This window comes from Pundamilia nyererei, unplaced genomic scaffold, assembly GCF_000239375.1.
Source record: "Pundamilia nyererei isolate P.nyererei 1_Seehausen unplaced genomic scaffold, PunNye1.0 scaffold00074, whole genome shotgun sequence".
NCBI lineage: Eukaryota > Metazoa > Chordata > Actinopteri > Cichliformes > Cichlidae > Pundamilia > Pundamilia nyererei.
This window is the reverse complement of record NW_005187475.1, coordinates 1,985,537-2,006,845: the sequence shown is the minus strand read 5'-3', so window position 1 is coordinate 2,006,845 and position 21,309 is coordinate 1,985,537. Positions and strand designations below refer to the sequence as shown.

At 39.2% G+C, this 21,309-nt stretch overlaps 2 protein-coding genes across 3 annotated transcripts; one reads left to right on the top strand and one right to left on the bottom strand.

Annotated features, from left to right (window-relative positions):
- Positions 1-1,245: 1,245 nt before the first annotated feature.
- hadhaa (hydroxyacyl-CoA dehydrogenase trifunctional multienzyme complex subunit alpha a) lies at positions 1,246-6,890 on the bottom strand. Its single transcript, XM_013911884.1, has 15 exons — positions 6,824-6,890; positions 5,381-5,451; positions 5,125-5,258; positions 4,786-4,924; positions 4,589-4,708; positions 4,315-4,417; positions 4,028-4,150; positions 3,605-3,723; positions 3,460-3,516; positions 2,850-2,959; positions 2,608-2,742; positions 2,303-2,478; positions 1,750-1,855; positions 1,526-1,671; positions 1,246-1,415 (listed from the first exon to the last, which is right to left on the bottom strand). The coding sequence occupies exons 1-15, from the start codon at positions 6,888-6,890 to the stop codon at positions 1,246-1,248; spliced, it is 1,776 nt and encodes a 591-aa protein (XP_013767338.1).
- Positions 6,891-7,190: 300 nt separating this feature from the next.
- On the top strand, positions 7,191-14,542 carry hadhb (hydroxyacyl-CoA dehydrogenase trifunctional multienzyme complex subunit beta). Of its 2 annotated transcripts, none has more exons than XM_005737264.1 (16): positions 7,191-7,284; positions 8,499-8,573; positions 8,759-8,800; positions 8,999-9,095; positions 9,255-9,299; positions 9,795-9,894; positions 10,061-10,148; positions 10,644-10,831; positions 10,938-11,118; positions 11,478-11,599; positions 12,357-12,436; positions 12,531-12,578; positions 12,702-12,789; positions 13,056-13,130; positions 13,764-13,928; positions 14,095-14,542. In XM_005737264.1, the coding sequence occupies exons 2-16, from the start codon at positions 8,507-8,509 to the stop codon at positions 14,128-14,130; spliced, it is 1,422 nt and encodes a 473-aa protein (XP_005737321.1). In that variant the 5' UTR covers positions 7,191-7,284; positions 8,499-8,506; the 3' UTR covers positions 14,131-14,542. The 2 variants fall into 2 exon arrangements, with proteins under 2 accessions (XP_005737321.1, XP_013767340.1); XM_013911886.1 differs by having other exon boundaries at positions 8,481-8,573.
- Positions 14,543-21,309: the final 6,767 nt, after the last annotated feature.

Genomic DNA, 21,309 nt, shown 5'->3' with positions numbered 1-21,309 from the left:
AGTAGATATTTTCCCTTTAAAAAAAAAAAAACAAAAACAAAAAAACAATACTACTCTGTAAATCCTAGAGATTGTGTGGCAAAAATCCCAATAGATCAGCAGTTTCTGAAATACCCAAACCAGCCCATCTAGCACCAACAATCATGCCACATTTAGAGTCACTTTAATCATCTTCCTTCCATATTCTGATGCTCAATTTAAAGTTCAGGAGGTCATCTTTGCTATGTTTACATGCATAAATACACTAAGTTGCTGTCATGTGGTTGACTAGATATTTGTGTTACTGAGCCGTTGAACAAATCTGCTGAGAGAGGGGCAGATGCCCCCCCCCGGCCCCAAACTAGATCTCTGCTCTTACCTGTGTGTTCCATTTGAGGGGTGTATCCTGAGGAGAGTATTGTAATATAACTGGCTACACTGAGGGCAATCACAAAGCAAGATCATCCAAATGATCCAAATAACTGACAATGCAATTTATGTTGTTGTGAATCACTACCTGTAATTTTTTTTACTATTATCCCCAGATTTGATGGGTTTCAGCCAGGGCAAAAGCTGAAGTAAAGTTTCACTCTGATCTACTACACTCATGTAATACTGATCTACTCTGCAATCTTGTAACTACAAAGCCACTGAAGAAATAAAGGAGAGATCAAAAAAATAAACCGAATGACACCTGATGTTTTAATGCAACCTTCACTTTTTATTTTGGTTGTTGGGAGTTTGAGTTAACACTGGTGCCAGATAGAATCCAGATAGCTGCAACATCTGGGCTTCATTTGGTCATGTTGCGGGCCAAAATGGGTTATGGCTAATTTAGCATAGGTCAAGGGAGGTTGGACACATTACCACAATTTGTATAAAAAAATATAAATAAATTAAAAGAAAGAAAACACCCCAAAAAGATGAAAAGAAAAAGTTTGGTGGTCACACCCACTTGAGCCATAACACATAATACATGAAAGTATCACTTTCTGATTATATAAATGATGTAAGCGGAAATCTGTAAAGCTGGTAGATAGTTATAATAGACCATTTGGTCTCCTAGAAATGTTGTTTATAGTTATACAATTATTTTTTAATAGCAGCTTATTTTCATAAATGAGCTGTTACCTTATTCTGAAATCTTTCCTTGGATTATTTTAGGTTGATTCCTTTAGTTTGATCTTAGAAGACATATTTGCTGCTCTAACAGTTCAGACATACCAAAGGGGGGACTAGTCCCTCTCTCAAAACGCTAAGTTGTTTTTAGTATTGAAGCAGGGAGGGGGATGATTGATAAAACCTTTTGCTGGGGTCTTTGGTGTGGTCTAGTAGAAGCTGGCAGGGTGTAAACTGGTTTCCATAAACATCCTCAAAACGTTTCATGAGGCTCACAAGGCGCTCTGCACCAAATGTGTCAACAAATCTGAACGGACCTGATAAATGTAGGAATAACAAAAGGTCGATTAGCACCAACACAATCGATAACCATCAGTTTACTAATATAAATATCTAGTTCAAAAGTATACAAATGTTGGAGACATACCACCGTGCATGGGAGGAAACCCATACCCAAACACTGCTCCAATGTCTCCTTCTAGAGGGCTTTGTATTATTCCCTCCTGGAGACACATTAACGACTCGTTTATGCAGCGAGACAGCAGCCGGTACTGCATGTCGTATTCTGAAGAACTGCAGCAAACACATAACTTCAGAGAGACAGATCAGAACAGGGCAATTAGTAGATCAGACGAGAGGCTGTTTTCTTACATTGCAGAGGGAGCAGTCACTTGATGGTTCTTGAGAATTTCTTCTACTTCAGGATTCACACTCTTAGTCTTTCCATAGAGAAAGAATCCTTTTCCAGATTTACAACCTATAATTTAAAAATAAAGCATTAGAATCGTGTTTGTGTGAATGGTAAGCTGATCCTGATTACTTAGTAATGCAAATAAGTCTTAGACAGAAAATAACTGTTAAACAGCTAATATAGCTATGCTAGAATAATAATGACATAATACTACCTGCATGCAACCAAAAGCTTCTCAAAAATGATTGAAACTCCAAACAAGAAAAGGAAAGCCTCATCTACATCAATCCCACTAAGTTCTTTAACAGTTACTGTGGGTTGGCCTGAGAATTTTCTCAAGTTAAAACCTAAATTAAGGCGAGATTTCTCCAAACAGGTTAGTTCTGCACCAGTTCTTGCTCAAAGTAATTTAGAAGTTCTTAGATGCCCATTTATTGTAATACATTTTCAATGCCAATTTAACCACCTCTAACTAAAACAGTTAAAGACAGAGTAGTTCAAGCAAAACTGCACTCACTGCCTCCACCTCCTTGAGGACTTTATGTTTAATGTTGAGGTCTTCAAACACAGCCTCTATCACCATGTCAGCAGACTCAAAACCAGAGTAATCCGTCTGAATCGACAGATTAGACATAATGGCGTCACGCTCAAATGATATCATGGCTTTCTTCTTCACCTTGGTGTCGAAACTGAAGATCAAGAACATTTTGAGGAGAAAAACAAAAAACCCAAACAAACAAAAATACTTCAAACTGTAAAGCCACTTTTATTTTTCAATAAATTAAATAAATAAATAATATAGAATGCGTTTATATTACCTTTTATGAACCTTTTCATATCCTTTGCTGATGGCATCCTCTGTGGTGTCCTTTAGGATGCTGGTGAGGCCTTTATCTACAGATACCTGTGCTATACCTGCTCCCATTAGCCCTGCACCCAGAATGGCCAGCTTTCTGTTGCAAACATTTTGTACAGGTGTCTTACTGCTATCACTGAGGCAACTGTATATAGACAGCAAATGTATATGGCAACATAAATCACCCCTGTTTACAGTTCTTACTTTACTTCCTTTTCTGGGGGACCAAATCGGTTCTTCTTACACAACAAACGACCATTGTGAAGTCCAATCAAAGCTTTGGATTCAGAAGTCATCACCAACTTACCAAAGCTCTATGAAGGGTTAAAAGCAACAAGAATTTAACAAATACAATTAGTCTCTTTAACAACAACACATCCAAAAACTTGATTATAGAGTCATCAATGAAACCCACAAGCCTAAACTGTTAAGCAGCCCATTCTCATTCCCGGGACATCAATTAATGCCATTTTGTCAAAGCTCTTGGCATGACTCGTTTAGGCCTAAGGTGTTCATTGGTGATGGGGCTTTATGCACATACTTATGGCATTAGTGAGAGGAGTCTGTCACTCCACATTCATCATTTGATGAATGAGGAAGGTTCCTGTTGTAACCCAAACTCTGCTCTTTTCCCAACACTAACTACAGAGTGAAAAAACAAAACAGAAAAAACACCCAGCAAAACACAAAAGGTCACAATGGTCAAAATGCAGCACATGTATGACATCTACCAAAAGGCCAGGAGGATTTTTTTTAAAAATCCATCTGACTGAGAAAAAAAAAAAAAAAAAAAAATTCTGTTAGTCCAACTCACCTGAGCTTCAGCCAAATAACCTGCGTTACTGCCGTGCTCTATGCCAGTTTTAACACACTGCACATTAAAATAAGACAGCATGAGACACTCAGCAGCAACATCATGCGCTAATGTGTTTATCTTCACCCATAAGTGTACTCTTTACCTCAATAATCTGGAACGGAGCAGGGTAGAGGTTTTTAGTTTGTTTCTGGACTCTTTTAGTGACAGTGCTGTAGATGATCTTCCTCACTGGACCCAGGCCCGTGACTGCGTCCCACAGCTCTGCACACACACGTTTACAGTGACAGGTTTTCATTGTTTGTTGTGTAAATGTGTACAGCTGGTATTTGCCAATTAGAAGATACCATAGACAGTTTATCAGTTAAAATTTTAAATGATAAAACTGAAATTTGACAACATCCTTGAATTCTCATTGGTGTGTTTTGACACCTCAAGTGGCCATTCAAGAAACTGCAGTTGGTGGCCCCAACCGCTGGGACTGAAAAAACAAGCCAGTTGCAAATGATTTCATGGAACAAATCCTTGGCGGTATAAAGACAACTGGGCTGAACACGAGTTCACTCACTCAGTCTAAAGCTTTTTTCCCTAGTAAGGGGAATCTTTTTGTTGGCCAAGTCATTGGCAACACCCACTGCAACTTCCTCAAGGTATTCCATCGTTCGTTCCTCTGGAGACTTCAGACCAGGACCTGAAATATAAATATAAAAGAAGCACAGAGAAAAATGAAACATGTCACTAATTGAAGGCTCAGTCTTGAGCTGCTAAAAAGTTTAATTCCCCACCACTCTCTCCCTTAAGATTACAACAGAAAAACGGTACATTCATTGAAGAAATGCCACATGTATAACATACCCAGAGGGTCCACAAGCTGGTCCACTAGACCCATCTTCTTGGCTTCGTCTGCTGTGATGTTCTTGCCTGACAGCAGCATATCAAAAGCTCCCAGGAGACCCACCTAAACATGTGCAACAAGCAGAATTGAAGACAGTGAGCTGGTATTGGCCCAAGTGAGAGCCTTGACCTTATTATACTCCTGTGTACTGCAGTAGCCACTAGCACAAGACTGCAGCAATGCTTTCAAGACTTTCACTGAGGAACTGATTAATATGAGTGTGTGCATTTATACCATTTTAGGTAGTCTCTGAGTGCCACCTGCTCCCGGCAGCAGTCCCAACATGACCTCCGGAGTCCCCAGGACTGTTTCTTTACTCTTCGTGGCAATTCTGTAGTGGCAGGCTGTTGCAAGCTACACAAAAGTTACAAAACTGAGAGTTACTGCCCATATTTTAAGCCAAGTTGGCATTTTGACACAAACTGTTGTACCTCAAGGCCTCGACTCAGGCATGAGCCATGGATAGCGGCGACAATGGGGACACGAGACTGCTCAATTCTCTTAAACAACTTCTGAGCTTCCTCACAGAGACTGGCGACCTCCTCACTAGTTGTACAGGACTGAAGCATACTGAGAGCAAAGAAAAAAAAAATCAAGATAAATTACTCACTTTTCAATTAAGCATATTAAATTTGATCCATTTGACTTTTTTCGTAAAATACGTCCTGGTTTACTTGCACTTTTACACTTACAAAACAAACAAACAAAACAAAAAGCAACACAGAATACACCACACACATCAGAGACTGTGAAAGCCCTCAAAAGCCTACTTGCTATCTGCTGGAGCAGTAAGCAAACCAGTAAGTTTGCCTGAAATGAGGACAACACTTTTTGAAGATCTATAAAGCCAGATGTCTCCCAACACGTCAGCCAACTCATGCAACTGCAGAGACTGTTTGTTCACCTACACACACAAAACAACAAAATTATGTCATTTCAAGAGTGAAACATGTAGTCAGGACTGTTACAAACTTAATCTCTCTCTAAGACGTGTACTGTTTCATATCCACAAACAGACGCACACACCTTCGATGTTGGATCATTGAATCGTATAACAGCCACATCGTCCTTGTACTCGAAGCTGATATGTTTATGAGCTAAAAAAGAGAAAACAGCAATTAAAGAATGAGATAGATTACAGTAATATTTTCTTGTATAAGCAGATATTTTACTCAAAAAAAAGTGAGAATTTTGTAACACTTAAGTTTCTTTTTTATAAAACTTTACTTCCCTTTACAACTTTTAATCTGTTTTATTAGATTTAGGCAATTCCATGCATACAGTTTCATGTTCTTAAGCACTGAATTTAAACTTTATTTTGAAGTATTATCTAAATTAACTGCCCAAATAATTACTGAGAGACACTTTGATATGACCTCTGAGGAATGGGACTTGCTTGTAGAAAGACTTTGGTTTAACACTCCAGCCTTGTTTTGCTTGTACTGTGCATGCATATGCTAATGAAACATAATGGAGCAACATTGTTACCAATGGTTTCACATTATTCTCGTAAACTATAATGAGCAGTAACAAGTCAAGCTATAACAAGATAGGAAAGAAAGTACAATGCAGATTTTAAAGATAAATGTTTGCAGAACAGCTGTGCAAAAACCTGTTTTGCTAATCTTTAACAAGAACTAAAGTATGCAAACAGTTCATCTAAATGAGTCAACACTATATGAATATTACTTTTGTTTAAGATAGCACCTGGATGTTGGGGGAACACAGACCACACTAAATTAATACAGCTGAACCTTTACTAAAGAATCGTTGGTTCTTTAGTAAGCCACCGATTTGTGATGGATGTGAGTGTACTCTTGGGTATTTGGTGCACCGATCATCATCAAAACCCTCTTTACCTGCCAAATGTGATGATACAGAGAAAATCCGTCTGGCACGACCTAAGAGCAGAAAGAGGCAATAAGAATTTTGAGTGCTCCTGAATAAAAAGGAGAGGCCCTTGACTTTCCTCTAGGACAAGTTTCCCCTAACATAAGGAAAAGAACAAGTTAATACAATTCTGCTAAAGTTAGTTGTGACTGAGCAGAAAGACAGAAATTAAGACAGTAACTTAGTATTGCAGCCCTGTATGCTGTTATCACCAAAAAACTAAAAACTCTAACATTAAACCTTTTACTGCAACAGACAGTAAACACAGGCGTTACTAACGTCAGTGCAGAATATCTAATTATATGCCAGCTTTTAATAATTAATGTAATTAAAAATGTTTTACCCACAGTTCCATTTGAAAAATATCTCCCTTTACAACGTTTTTTTAAACCACTTGAGTAATTTTTCAAGAAAAAAAAAAGCAAATTCTGAGTTATTATATTTTCAGTTATCCACTAACAGCTTGAAGTCAAATGCTACCATCGAGTACAAATTCGACAAAGAGTAAATTAAAACGACAAAAGTTAAATTAAAGTACCTTCAACAACATCAACAAAAGATGAGTGATTTTAAATATACCTGACAATAAAGGGTGTTTGCCTGTTGCAAACTTGGAGAAAACACCTGCTGCACGAGTTACTGCCATTTCCACCTGAAGCTTTAGTAAAGCGTCAACCGCAACATACATACAAGTGCAATCAACAAAATCTATTACGATGACTGACCGGTGAGGGCGCAAGAGTACCGTTTAATATAGGCCGCCGGTGGGGCTTGAAAAGTGTCTTAGTTTAAAAGATTAATATTTCAAGTCGTTATTTTTTAGTTTTAGAGAAGGACCTAGTTGTGATGCAGGTTATAATGAATGTGAACAGCAGTGTAATTTGTTAATATTAATGTGTGCTTTATTGTTTTGCTTCAGGCACATCGTTGGTCGGCTTAGTCACTGGGTGGGTCCTTTAAAGCAGTTTTTGTAGTCCTGGTGGGTCTGGCCGGTCTTTAGACAGGGAAGCAGTGTGCTGGGATATAAACCATAAAAACAGGTGAGCTTAAACGTATCTGGTGAGGTTAGAAAGTTAAAAGCTGTTATACGGGTTCTGCAAACTGATTTTTTTCATCTCAAACACAGCGGCAGGAATTTTTGCTGATTAAATTTTAGCTCACAAGTAGCTAGCTAGTTGAGCTAGACTTGCATGCAGCTTCCAGCTAAATCGCTGTTTTTATTTTAGATTTCGTCGATACTATAAGGTTATATTTTGTTGCTTTATTTGGACTTATATAATTTGTCGATACGCAGTCAGTATTAGTCTTGTGATTCTGCACATAGGGCTCTGTCATTCTCCAGGAGAGAAATCTAGGTGAAGGGTCAAAGCTAGGGTAGAGGGGGTTGGGCAGGGTGACCGTTGTTGTATGACAAATTAAAGGAAAGTAGTAAACTCCTGAGCCCCAAAATTAGTGGAAGTGGTGGTTCTTATGTGCTATAAGGGGCATTTATTAGGTTTGTTTTTTTTTGTTTTTTTTTTTGGCATAGTTTGGATCGACTTATGCTCTGAGAAGGAACAGTGACCGAAATCAAGAGGTCATGAGTTCTGACTGATCACCTTTATTCACCTACCTTTTCAGGATGACAGTGCCCCTATCCGTAGAGTATCCGGGGGTAACTGAATGTTTTCATAATTGTGAAAATGATCAGCAGTGCTCTCTGCCAAATATATTTTGGAAGAATGTGTGCATCCTTTCCTATAACCTTCCACAGATTAGCAGACACAAAGTCTAGCGCATTGAAACGGTTTTGGTGATGCTTGGTGATTCAGTAATTTTTCAGTTTTATAAATTGAATCACATAATAAAATATACAAATCCCTGTATACTGAAAAAAGATTTTAAAAAAATAAGAATTGATAGGAGCAAATTCTAAAGAGGTGTTGTTTAAGATATATGGCAAAGTGATTTTAGTCAAACACAACCAGGACTCAGACATGAAAGTAGAACGGAGTATGATCTGAGAGGTTGTGGTTGTGTAACACTCCTGCCCATGCAATAAGGCTACAATATAATAGTAATAAATATATCCCCTATGGATTGTGTGGTTTCAGGAATTTTTTTTTTTTTAAGTCGTTGTGAATTCACACAAAAAAAGTAAGGAATTCTAAGAAAAACACAAAGAAGTCCTAAAATATCCAAGTTAATTTAAAATGTTTTGAATCTGAAATGTTAAACATTTCCATAAACTTTGCAGTAACATTTCTTGCCACAGAGAACAGAATGGCTTCCATGTTGATGAACCCAATTCGGAGCTGCTCAGTCAGCTCTTCCTGGGCAGTGCGATTTGGTAAGTTGTCATTTGTTCCCATAACAGTTTAATATATTTTAAATATCCATAAGTAATTAAGGAAATACATGACTAAGAGTCAGAAATTAAAGATGCAGTACAGCTGCTTCCAGTTCAATATTAGCATTTAAAATCTGGTACTTTTAGGTTTATAATGATAATTTCTTTATTTTTCTTTGTCTAAGGTGCACGATCTCTCAGTACAACAGCCCAGCTTCAGTCTCAAGGTAAGTTTTTTACTATAATGATAATTTTTATCCAGATTATGGCTATGTGTATTATAGATTTTTTTTGAAAGCAGAATGGTAACCAAAGCCTTTAATCGCTGATTTATTTGCCTGGACATAATATGTATAAACCTACTTCCCCTAGCAGATGCTGAGATGCCCTTGCTGTAAGTCTTATTTTTAATTATTTTCTTTCAGTTCAAACAAAGAGCAAGAAGACGCTGGCTCGACCCGGTGTAAAGAACATAGTGCTGGTGGAAGGAGTTCGAACCCCTTTCCTGTTGTCTGGAACCACGTATGTCTCGGCTCTTTTCTTTGTGTTCTCACTTTACGTTTATTGTATTGTGCTACACTGAGTACTGAACACTTAAAAAACAGTCAAGAACATTTTGTAGTGGAAAATTATTTTTGTGGCTTAAACAAAAGAAAAAAACTTTTTGGTTGGTCTCTACAGGTATGCTGACTTAATGCCACATGACCTGGCCAGAGCAGCTCTGCAGTAAGTCTATGGTTGCATTGTTTTTCTGATGACTGTCTGTTGAGACCAGCAAAGTCAATGTCAAATGTTTATCTGCAAATTAAATAACAGTTTGCAGATCTAGTTTTGAACTTGTTCTAACTGAATCAGAGGTTTAAATGGGTAAATGCTTGCAGGGTTTTTTGCTCCACAAAGAAACCCTGCAAAAATAATTGTATATTTGGACACTTTTTAGACAAGGCTACCATGATTTGAATGAATGATTTTTAAAAACTACTTTTCATTTATATGTTGTACTGTGTCACTCTGAACTGCTGATGATCTGTTAAAATATCTCTTAGACTCTTCTAGTCATTATGAAGCAGTAAACATTGTAAGCTTTAAAAGTAATGTGAGGGCAAAGTGCAATGGAGATGAATGAAGTATATCAGTTTACACTAGAAAGAGATTGTACAAGGTCTTTATGAAGTGTGTTTGTGTTTGTTTTATATCTTCTTTTTTTTTTCTTTTATATAGGGGCCTGCTAAAACAGACAGGTATACCAAAAGATGCTGTAGACTACATCATATATGGAACAGTCGTTCAAGAGGTTAAAACCAGCAACGTAGCAAGAGAGGTATGCACACATAAGCACTCTCCCATACACATATCACATATTGTAAATGTTAACTTTAACTTTGTTATTGCGTACTAAAATATAATTGTGGTGCATTTATTATCTGTAAATGCATAATACAATTACATTTGTGTATAATGTGGCTCTATGTTTACTTTGATTTCAGGCAGCACTGGGTGCAGGCTTCTCTGACAAAATCCCAGCTCACACAGTCACCATGGCCTGCATCTCCTCCAACCAGGCAATGACCTCAAGTATGTCCGGAAAAGAAGCCTCTTCACTGAGACTCTGTATAATTTGTTCTAAATATCATCATTATTATTATTATTATTATTGATATTCAGTGTAGTCCTGCATTGCAGTTGCAAAACAGTTGTGTACACTGCAACAGTGATAAACTGCTATATGCGCTTTTTAGTTGTTTACAGCTCCTATGGGCAAGGAGCAAGATGAATAAAATTAAATCCTAAATGAAAAAAGGCATCCGGTCTTAATGTTTAAGCATCAAAATAAACTGTCATACACCAACATTTGGCAGGTTGGAGGTGAAGTCTGTAAAAATGACAGGGGGCGTAGTATACTGATCAGATGTGTCCTCTTGTGTTAAACCAAATCACATTCATTATATTAGGAAAAGTAGGTAAAGCCGATGGATCTTGACCTATTTTCATGCAATTCTTTGATTTTACTTTTGGTTTTTAATGGTTGTTTTAATCTTTAATCTTCATCTTCTTTATCCATCGCTCCAGGTGTTGGTCTGATTGCTGCCGGTCAGTGTGATGCTGTTGTAGCAGGCGGAGTGGAATTCATGTCAGACGTTCCCATTCGTCACAGCCGTAAGATGAGGAAAACCATGTTGTCCCTAAACAAGGCAAAGACACTCGGCCAGAGGCTCAGTCTGATTGGCAGCATCCGGCTTGCACACCTCTCCCCGGAGGTATATATGATTTAACAACTTTCAGTTGTAGTTGATTTCAGAGTGGCTTACTTCTGTTCACACCATATAGTATTTAACCCTCAAATTGTCCGTTGTGCCGTACTAGCTTCCTGCTTTTGCGGAGTTCTCCACAGCAGAAACAATGGGCCACAGTGCTGATCGTCTGGCTGCTGCATTTGGGGTCTCCAGAGTGGAGCAGGATGAGTTTGCACTGCGATCACACACACTGGCTAAAAAAGCCCAGGACGAAGGGCTGCTGCAGGATGTCATCTCCTTTAAAGTGCCAGGTAAACCCAGCTTTACTGTAGATTATGTTATACATTGTGAATATATAAAGACTTCATATTGGCTTTGAGAAATTTTGAATTATACATTTTGATTTTTTGTTATGTTTTTTGCATGATATGGACTAATTCTATCTGAAATAAATATAATTAATAATTAGCAGAAGCTAAAATAATCTGACTGCGCTTGGACATCTATCACTTTTGAAAAAATCGCTTTCAGTCAATTTGGAAAGTAGAGTTAGGGTTCAAATTGAAAATATTAGTTATTATCGAACAAAATATAAGAGGAATGGGCTAGATTTTAGGCTTTCCTCTTTAAAAAAAATGTTTACAATAGAGTGGCATTCATGTCTCCTCAGGTCGTGATATTGTGTCAAAGGACAACGGCATACGGCCATCATCCATGGAGCAAATGGCCAAACTAAAGCCTGCCTTCGTTAAACCTCATGGAACAGTCACTGCTGCAAACTCTTCTTTCCTGGTAAAGACACAGAAACGGCGCTAATTGTTTCTTTTGTGTATCTGGGTTAAAGATATGTTTGGTTTTGACAAAATCTTATTCTTTATTAGGAAATAACTTAAAAATCTTTAATCAGGTGCACCCACACTTTATTCAGGAAATTCATTAAAAAACAATCATTACATATACTTTGTGTGAATGAAGCAGCTTCTTCTGCAAGTTCCTCATCCTGTGGTTGAACACCAATTCCACCATCCTAGCAGCTGGCGATAGTAGTCCTTATGCTCTGCAGACTCTTTCATCTCAGTTGAGCAAACACCTGAACCAGTTCTCCACTTGGTGCAAGTTCTGATTAGAGTGGTCCGCCAGCTCACATTGGACCCTCGGATCATAAAGGGGACTAACATCACCAGCTGCAGTCCATCATGGTGGAGAAACTCTGGAGACTGCCACAAAAGACCTAACTGCACAGATGATGATGATGAGCAGGCACAGCTCTCATTGGTTAGCAGTCATCAAACTTCAAAATAAAAGCGAAGGGATTGTCCAACTCTGTCATTTTGTCTGATAAAAAATGGGGAACAAAATAGATTTTTTTTTAAGTTTCCTATACTTGACTTAGGTTGCCCAAAGTCAATATTATATATATGGGAAACACTTTTATCCTAAACCCTCTTGTTCACTTGTGTCACCATGCTCAAACTAGTTCTTCCAAATTTTCAGTTTTGGAAACTGTTCTTGGATCATGAAGTTGAGATTCTTGTTTGTGTGTCCTCAGACCGATGGTGCCTCTGCTGTGCTCGTCATGTCTGAAGAGAAAGCTTTGGCTATGGGTTACAAGCCTAAAGCCTACCTCAGGTATCTAAACCCTGTCTTCTTGGTAGATTAACAATAACTTCTATAATAATGCTAGATTGCACAATATGCTTATTTAAATATTTTATCCTGGCAGAGACTTTGTCTATGTGTCTCATGACCCCAAAGATCAGCTGCTTTTGGGGTGAGTTACTACTTCTTACTCAGTAGATTTGATTAGATGGTGGTTTCTTAATTGTCTTGAGGACGATTAAAAAAAAAAGAAGACTTATTCTACCTCCATGCTTTCTCTGTTTGATTATTTTAGGCCAACGTACGCTACACCTAAAGTCCTGGAACGTGCCGGCTTGTCCATGAGTGATATTGACGTCTTTGAGTTTCACGAGGCATTCGCAGTAAGTTATTACAATATATTTCAGGGGGGGAAAAGTATGTGAGTCTATGTGATCCATCAATATTCTGTCCGTCTCCACCAACATTTCTGTGTTTGCCTCTAATCGAGTTTCAGCATGTTGTCATGTACAGTATAAATGTTGTCCACATGCAGGAGTAAAATTTGACATGTCTGCTTCATACTCAACACAGTTGGATCAATACAGATCAATTTCCGGGCTGGTTTCCATGGTAACTCGGTGGATATATATTTGTGTGTGTTTTTCAGGGTCAGATCATGGCAAATTTGAAGGCTATGGACTCGGATTGGTTTGCTCAGACGTACATGGGCAGGAAATCGAAGGTAAAGATGGCCGTTGGTCATCTGTTTGCTTTTTCTCAAAAACTAGATCCATGCAGCTCACCTTGATGCTTGCAGCACACTGCAAAACATGAACAGCCACAAAGAATTGAATATGCTTGGATAACAATTATTTTTACACAATCGCATCAAGTATTGTAATGCCTTTCTCACTTTAACTGGGGTCATATAAAAGTTCATCTGAAAGCAGGGAGCTGCCTGATGATTTAGCTTCTTGGGAAAACTGCCAGTGTTATAAGGCTTCTGATCAAGCTGTCATAGACCGATTATTAAGTTATGGGCTTCTCTTACCTAGCTTGGTTAGCGCACTGCATCCAAAGATAGCAATCTTAATACAGCCTTGAAACATTTTAAAAGGGGAGCTGAAACGACCACTGAAGGAGCTGGAGTTTTTGGCACTGTGGCCCTTCCTTTATTTTATAGCCCCAAAGATTGCAGATTGGTGGATATGTGGATAATGTCTGGGCCTTCATTTTTTGTTAACAGCATCAACAATTTTTTCTGTTGAGGTCAAGTGGACATCCTCAGCTGAAATCCATTCACCTGAGCTGATGTCCTGTTGAGTTTTCACTGGTGTTTACATCACTCATGACCTGATGGTCGCTGTGTGTGCAGGTTGGGACTCCTGCCATGGAGAAGTTCAATCTGTGGGGTGGTTCTCTGTCTTTGGGTCACCCATTCGGTGCCACTGGCTGCAGACTGGCAACCACAGTAGCAAACAGACTGAAGAAGGAGGGAGGACAGTATGGGCTCATAGCAGCCTGTGCTGCTGGAGGACAGGTAACACACTCTGATTTTACATTTTGAAATTCAAAACTCCCAAAGTGATAAGATTTGTTGTGACTGAGAGATTAACATTTAATAGACCTCAGAGTAATATATTTGTATTAAGACTAACATAGTCGCTATTTTGTAGTATAATTTCTTCTTTTCTTGTCTATTCCAGGGTCATGCCATGGTGATCGAGGCTTACCCCCAGTAACACAGTTAAAAACCATTGGACAGACAACTACACATACATTCTCTCTCTCACTCACACACACACACACACACGTACACACACACACACATCGATAAAAGAGAGTGTACATATGGCCACCACTTTGCCTGTATGGGAGAACAGTCAGATACAGTATGAGTGTCTCTGAAGGATCTCTTGTAAATGTAACTTTGCTTAGGGGCTTTTGAATTTAAGCAGATTGTCGATGAGGAATGTTTTTTTTTTGTTTTGTGGACTCGAGCAGTGTCTCGAGAGCATTATCAGCGAGTCCAACATAACATAACAAAGTTTTAGCTCTAAGAAGAGCAACAGTGAGCCTAATGTAATGTTTCTAATACGCTGTAATAATTTTTTTTCTTACTGACTGTTGGAATTAAACGGTGTGTTAATTACACTGGGACTCATTTCTGTTGTTCCTGCTTAACTTTTGTACTAAATGCATCTGATTTTGGTTAGCGGTAAGAAACAAGTTGTAACTAGTAATAGAATAGAAAACTGTGGATCTGATCAATTTCTAATGGCCAGCAGCTGGCAAATCCTCTGGTTGTTTTTCATAGTTTCAGGTTGAATTTAATCAAACAGGAAGTCCATTAAAGGTCAGAGAGGATGATTGTCCAGAGATACTGGCATTTTTATAATGTGTGTGGTGAGAAAGGTTGATGCTAAAAGTGCATTTTTGTTTAAACACAAATATAGCTTATGTGTTCTGAGCATTAAGGCTGGGAGCGCAATGCTCAGGATGGGAAAGTGACTGAAAAATGTCATTTTCATTGTATAAGCATTTAATATTTTGTAACAAGAATGTATGTATCACAGAATGTATCAGTTTTGAAGAAACAGTTGAGTTGAACTCTGCAATATAGGTACAGATGCAAACAGAAAATGAAACAGTCTATCTTTTAATCATGTAGAATTTCATATATTAACAACATTGGTCTTTGTTCCTAACATTTTGTCTCCCTTCTTGGTGAGATTTGCATTTTTTCTGCTGATAGAAGGCCTCGATGCACGGACAACAACTTCAAGCAATGTGTTGATGATCTATGTTTTATTCAGCAGGGACTGAAACTGTTGTGAGGAGGGGAAAAAGATCAATGTATAGAAAGCTTTGTGCTGCAGATAACAGAATTTGGGTAGAGGGGGTGCAGAGTCTACTCTTAAAGTCTTAACAGCTTCCTAAATTTGCATTGCCAAATTTCTTTCTTTTCTTTTCTTTTTTTTTTTTTATTTGCATTTGCATCCCGGCCTTGTTCCAAGATGTGTCAGCAGTAGACTGTCTTCGGATGCAGCTGCACTTAATTGATGGTGAATAATGCTGTCTGCTTCTGATGAGACGACTGATGTTAATGAGGAGCTAAAGAGGGATTGCTCAGGCTTCCTGGTGATTTAAAACAACATGAATATGGAAAATTGGGAATATGACTGGCAGGTGACTTAAAAAGTTCAGGTTGCAGTGGTATCATCCTGATATTCGGATGTTCAAATTGTGGGGAAAAGCTGAACTTTTAGTGTTTGTCTAATTGACAGCGGGATGGGTAAATGTATAACAACACATTGCCTCGTTTCTGCCTTGTGTGTGTGTGTGTGTGTGCGATCCCCTCAGCGCTCACCGGGGACTGTGCTCAATACACACACCTCTCAGGTTGGGGGCTTGTTAACATAACTTCAGTCAGACATTTCCGTTTAAAATGTATTTAAAGATTTAATTCTTCCAGCTTAAGGAATCCTTGACTCTGAGCGGGAGGAGCTGATTAATGCAGCCGAGCCTGTCACACGGGCTACAGGCAGAGGGAATAAAACCAATGTTTTATTGCCAAGGCAAAACGGAGCTCAAATGTAAATAGCAGGGAGATAGACAGAGAGGGGTTTTGTGTTTATAGAGCTTCAAAACCGCCTCAACCCTGCGAGACACCGGAGACACGCAGACACTCACCGATATAGCGGGCCGCCTCCCTGCCACAGCAGGGCTTTGATCAGACGGAACCTTTTATGGAGAATGACTGGCGAATGCACCCGCTGCTGTCACTACAAATCTACCTCACGGAGCGCGCGGGGAAGCGGGGAGGGTGTGTGTGGGGATGGGTGGATGGATGGATGGAGGGTGCGGGGAGAAAGGGGGGAGTCGGCGTGTTCGCGCGGTGCAGGGAGGGGAGGGAGCCGGGGAGAGATCGGGAGTTGCAGCGGTGTCTTTCATCTCGTCCTAGCCGGCTCACACGCGGGGCGGCACCTGCTGAAAGCTGCGCTTGACTCACCTGCTCCCGTGCGCTCAGTGTGTGCGCGTGCACGGGTGTGTTGTGAAACAAGTGTCAGAGCGCTGTACTGTAGCACTGCACCGGGGAAGAAAGCAGTGATTGTGGCACAGAAGACGACCGAAGCCACTAAATATTAATATAATATATGTATTTGTGTTTAATGCTAAATATATAATGCTTTTTTTGTAAGTCATGGGCATAGAAGCTTGCGGTTAATTTTAAAATACATGGTTGAATTTAAAGTTATACATTTACAAAAAGCAAAACTACTCACCGCAGCCACTGTTGTTATGACACTACCTACTACAGATAGACGGATTGATCCAAATATCGATCTTATCGCAAATTCATCAACACTAACGCTTAATATTGATACTTTGTTTCCAGCTTCAAAGTTCAGTATGTAGCCCTTTTTAAAATATTTTTTTATTTTCTTTTTGGAAATAAAAAAATATTGCTGCCTGTCAGCCAGTATCTTAAAAAAGTATTAAATATTGGTGAACGTGTGTACTTAAACATATTCTGTATATAAACGTTAAACGCAGCTTCGCCAATGGGAGGTGCTTTAAACCTGCGCTGAGTGTAATGGGCAGCAGGGGGCGACTCCTCTGGATGCAAAAAGACGTGGATATATCAGACATTTTGTTTCCAAGACAAGTCTTAAAGAAAAGCCAAGATTTCAAAACATACTTTTATTATAATTTTTATTTATTTATATAAGTGTTATATAGTAGTTTGCCCCCACCACTTTATAAGAAGTCATTCCAACAAGCTGTCTTACTGCCCCTGGTTCAGATCCACCATTGATAAGTCTTTTTTTTTTTTTTTTTTTTCCAGAAATGATGTCTGATTTATAAGTGCTTCCTTAGTTTGTTTGGTACTTGTAATTGATGATCATTTGCAGCTACAGTGGGCTCGTGTTTGGGGAAGTGTTATATCCACTCACAGCAGAAAGGCCTTGACATCCCCCCACAAACCTAAACAAGCAAAACAGGAGGGTATCACAATCCCGCAATCACTGCCAATTAAAATGTAATGTCAAGATTTATATGAGAAAATTATTACCACTCTCATACAACTAATGTGAAATCATTTGCATTAAGTAACCTGTCCAAAGACAGATTTAACAGAGCAAACCTCATAAATTAAAGTGTAGATTTGGGTTTTTTTGTGTGTTTTTTTTGTACAAATGTGTCACACGATACACATCAAGCATAAAACAATTAAATATGAAACAATTGGCCCATGATTACAAACAACTATTATTAAAAACACGTGTTATCCACTAATTAGACTGAAACCACCATTGTCATTTTTTTTCCTCAGCTAGCAGATGAGCTAAACAACAACAACAACAACCTTATTCATGATGAAAGCAGGACACCAACTGCTGGTAAATAGTAAGCATAACAACTCATAGCTGACCTCTTCAGATTAATCTGTTCTCGTTCACAATCATCTGATAAGAAGTTAAAATAGTCATGCTGTGATCCAAACGTACAGTGAGCATAAGAAAATTATTTGACTGGGCGTTTTAAGCATAAAGCCATAGCTTCAAATTATTATTACCATTATTTTATTTATTTATTTATTTATTTGGTCAGCTCGTGTTTCTAGTTTTTGTTTTTTTTGCCTGACGTGTTAAAAGATCTGTCAGTTATTTTGTGAGCTGATTTTGATAATGATAATATTCCCATTCAGATCTTTGCCAAGTTTAAATTTTTTAGATAATCGGAGCCCAAGTGTGTCTTTGGACTGTGGGAGGAAACCGGTGTACCCAGAAAAACCCCCACAGAGAGTCCCCAACCTGGAAGTGACTTGAACCTCAGATCTTCTCGCTGTGAGGCAACAGTGCTAACCACTGCACATAATAGAGTTAAGGTGATATTTATAATGATTACATGGTGTAATGTCAGAATGACTTAAACGCAGAGTGGGGCAGAAAACTTTGGGCCTCCTGGCTACATCTTAACAACAACTCTCAGAGTGTAAACATGCTCCAGGGCCCCTGTCTGGCTCTGAGTGCCATTAAATCAGGATCTACCTCTCCTTCACCTCGCCAAGATTTGGGGTGTAATAATATCTGACCTTTCATAAGATGTACATTATTTTCTAATCTCTTCAGTGATCTCTTGCCTCTATTTCACTACTAGCCAGAATATATTTCCTAATGCACAATATATTTGAAGACAAGAACAAAACTGAGTTTCTTTTATGACTAATGATTAAATTGCATCTGTGTGTGTGTCCTCATAGTATGTTGGTTTGACCATAATTATGATCAGCAACATCTTGATCAGAGTTTTAGCGTGAAGTCATGGTTTAAAATTACAGCAGAGCCAAGTCTCATGGCAAATTACGAAGCATGAAAGAAATACCACCTCTTTATTTGTGTACATGGACACAAAAAATATTTCATCACAGAAGTCAGAGCGACTCTGGAGGGACGTTTCACCCATTCAACTTATTGAAAAGAGATGTGAAGCAAGTGGTAAACATTGTATTTTAACCTAAAGCATGATGTTTTACTAAACCTAATTGAATAGTTTTATTTCAAAAAACCTGACCAAACATCAAACTACAGCACAAAACTGAAAATGACATTAAAAATCTCAAAACTAAGGACAAAAAGAAAACAGAAAAAACATTTTATATTAGAATTCTCCTCTCTTGCAGATTTAAACAAAGACTTTGAAGCACAACGTGTTCATGTACATATGTTTTTATATGAACAAGAGTATTTCACAGACTGCTGTGAGACTGTTGCACTGTAATTTTCCAAGAAATAAATGTATGTCAATGCAATATCCTCTCCAGTGATAGAAATGTTCTGGGCAGGTGGATGAAATGAAGCCCAGTTGGTTAGTCTGTTAGTTAGAAACCCTGTAGACAAGTCATAATAATAATAATAATAATAATAATACAATATTTGCAGCTGTCCATAAACTCATTATTGTTGACTCTGTATTGCAGTCATGAAACATTTAAAGAGAAAGACTTTGTTTGTATGTTGCACTATTTAGTTGCCCCTTTGAACGCAAGAGGAGAACAATTGTAACATTAAGCCAGACTAGCACAATAATAAATTGAGTTTCTGAAATTGCTAACCCCGCTGCATAACTACACAATTAGCATGTAGCCTTTATTAATATAATTCAAAGTTGTAGTGTTATGTGTAGTGAGTAGCGTTTCCTCCATACAGAATCTTTGTTTGCTGTTTCAAAGAATTATGAAGTGCTGAACATTACTGTACACGGACAAGACAATGACTGTTTGCAGTAATGTGTGAGAATTCAACCCTTAGTTCTGCAATGTTTCATTTTATTCACCACATTGATCAAAAACCTCTTGACACGTTCACTTGCCAAGACACAAAATCTCGCAAGTCACACCAACCAAGCGGATCCTAATTCTCACTTTGATGGAAAATGTAAGCCTGGCACCTTTCTCTCCATCTTCAACGGATTCTGCAGTGTTTGATTTAATAACACCCTGAGACATTAAACAGAGTACAGTTGCAGCTAAACCCACTGAACTGAGGTAAACCAGTGATGCTGATCTGATCAGGGGCCCGTTGTGCTTAAAAACATTGTATCTTTGCGGATTCTGGTGGGAACTTCCATCTTCAGCAACCCGCACCCTCATATACACAATCTCACACTCAAATACATCTCGACGTCTGTCTTTTGTACACCAGCTGTACACAGGTGGATGGTAGAGGCTGTGTGTGGAGCAAGTGGATTATGAGGAACGGTAATTGGATGTCCAGAGAAGCTGCCCATACGCATCTGTATGTGTGTGTGTGTGCGTGTGCGTGTGCTCTGTCTGGAGTTCATCATGTTCTCATAACGGTCAGTTAGGGTTGTCCGCCAGGCTCGATCTCCTGTCGGGATTGTAAATGTTATTGATCAGACGCATGCACTGCATCCACAACGAGAGCTGAGACACTGTTTTCACTGTCTCTCTCTCTCTCTCTCTCTCTCACACACACACACACACACACAGGCGTACAACTCATTAGAAGCCGTACACACTCATAGACATATCCTCATTAACACTCCCTAGTCACACACACTAAACATCCATACACATCTAGTTGTCAGACAGCACACACACACTCGTGCACACACAGACTGGTTTTGTTGAGTGAGATGAGGAAGAGTTATGGATGGGGGCACAAAATGTGGACATGACTGGTGTGTGTGCAGCATGTCAGCCTGTGTGAGTGTGCATGGTCATGTGTGTCTGTATCGCGAGCATGACATTTGTGTTAGTCTATGGCTATGCGCAGCAGTGTGCTTCCGAATGTGTGTGTGTCTGAGTGTGTGTGTGTGTGTGTGTGTGTGTGTGTGTGTGTGTGGGGTGCATGTCGGAGTCTGTCAGCCCCAGCATCTCGTGTCAGGGCGAGAGGCAAGACATTAACAACTTCTGTCATTCTGCTGACAAAATGGTGGCAGAAGATTTCCCATGGTGCCCTGATGACTGCTGGCGTTTGTCAACAAGCCCTGTCACCGCCGCGATGAGGGGAGGGTGAGGTGGTGGGGAGAAACGGGGTAGAGGGAGTGGGGGAGGGTTAGTGACAGGCCCCGGACCCGTTCCCATGAGCACCGGGGAAAGAGAGGTTTTGTGTGTCTGTGTGCGAATGTGTATATGTGTGTATATGACTGTGAGAGTGTGTGTATGTGTTTGTGTAAAGGGAGGAGGGAAAGTTGGGAGGCAGGAGGGAGGGAAGGGCTGTCTCTCAGCAGCTTTCATACATAGACCATGAAAAAAACCAAAATGAGCTGTCACTGCAATTCCCAGGATGCCTTGCTGTTTAGCATAGCAGTAACAGCAGCAGCAGCATGAACATTGTGTGTGTGGGCCGGTAAGCTGATAAGCTATCTCTCTCTCTCTCTCTCTCTCTCTC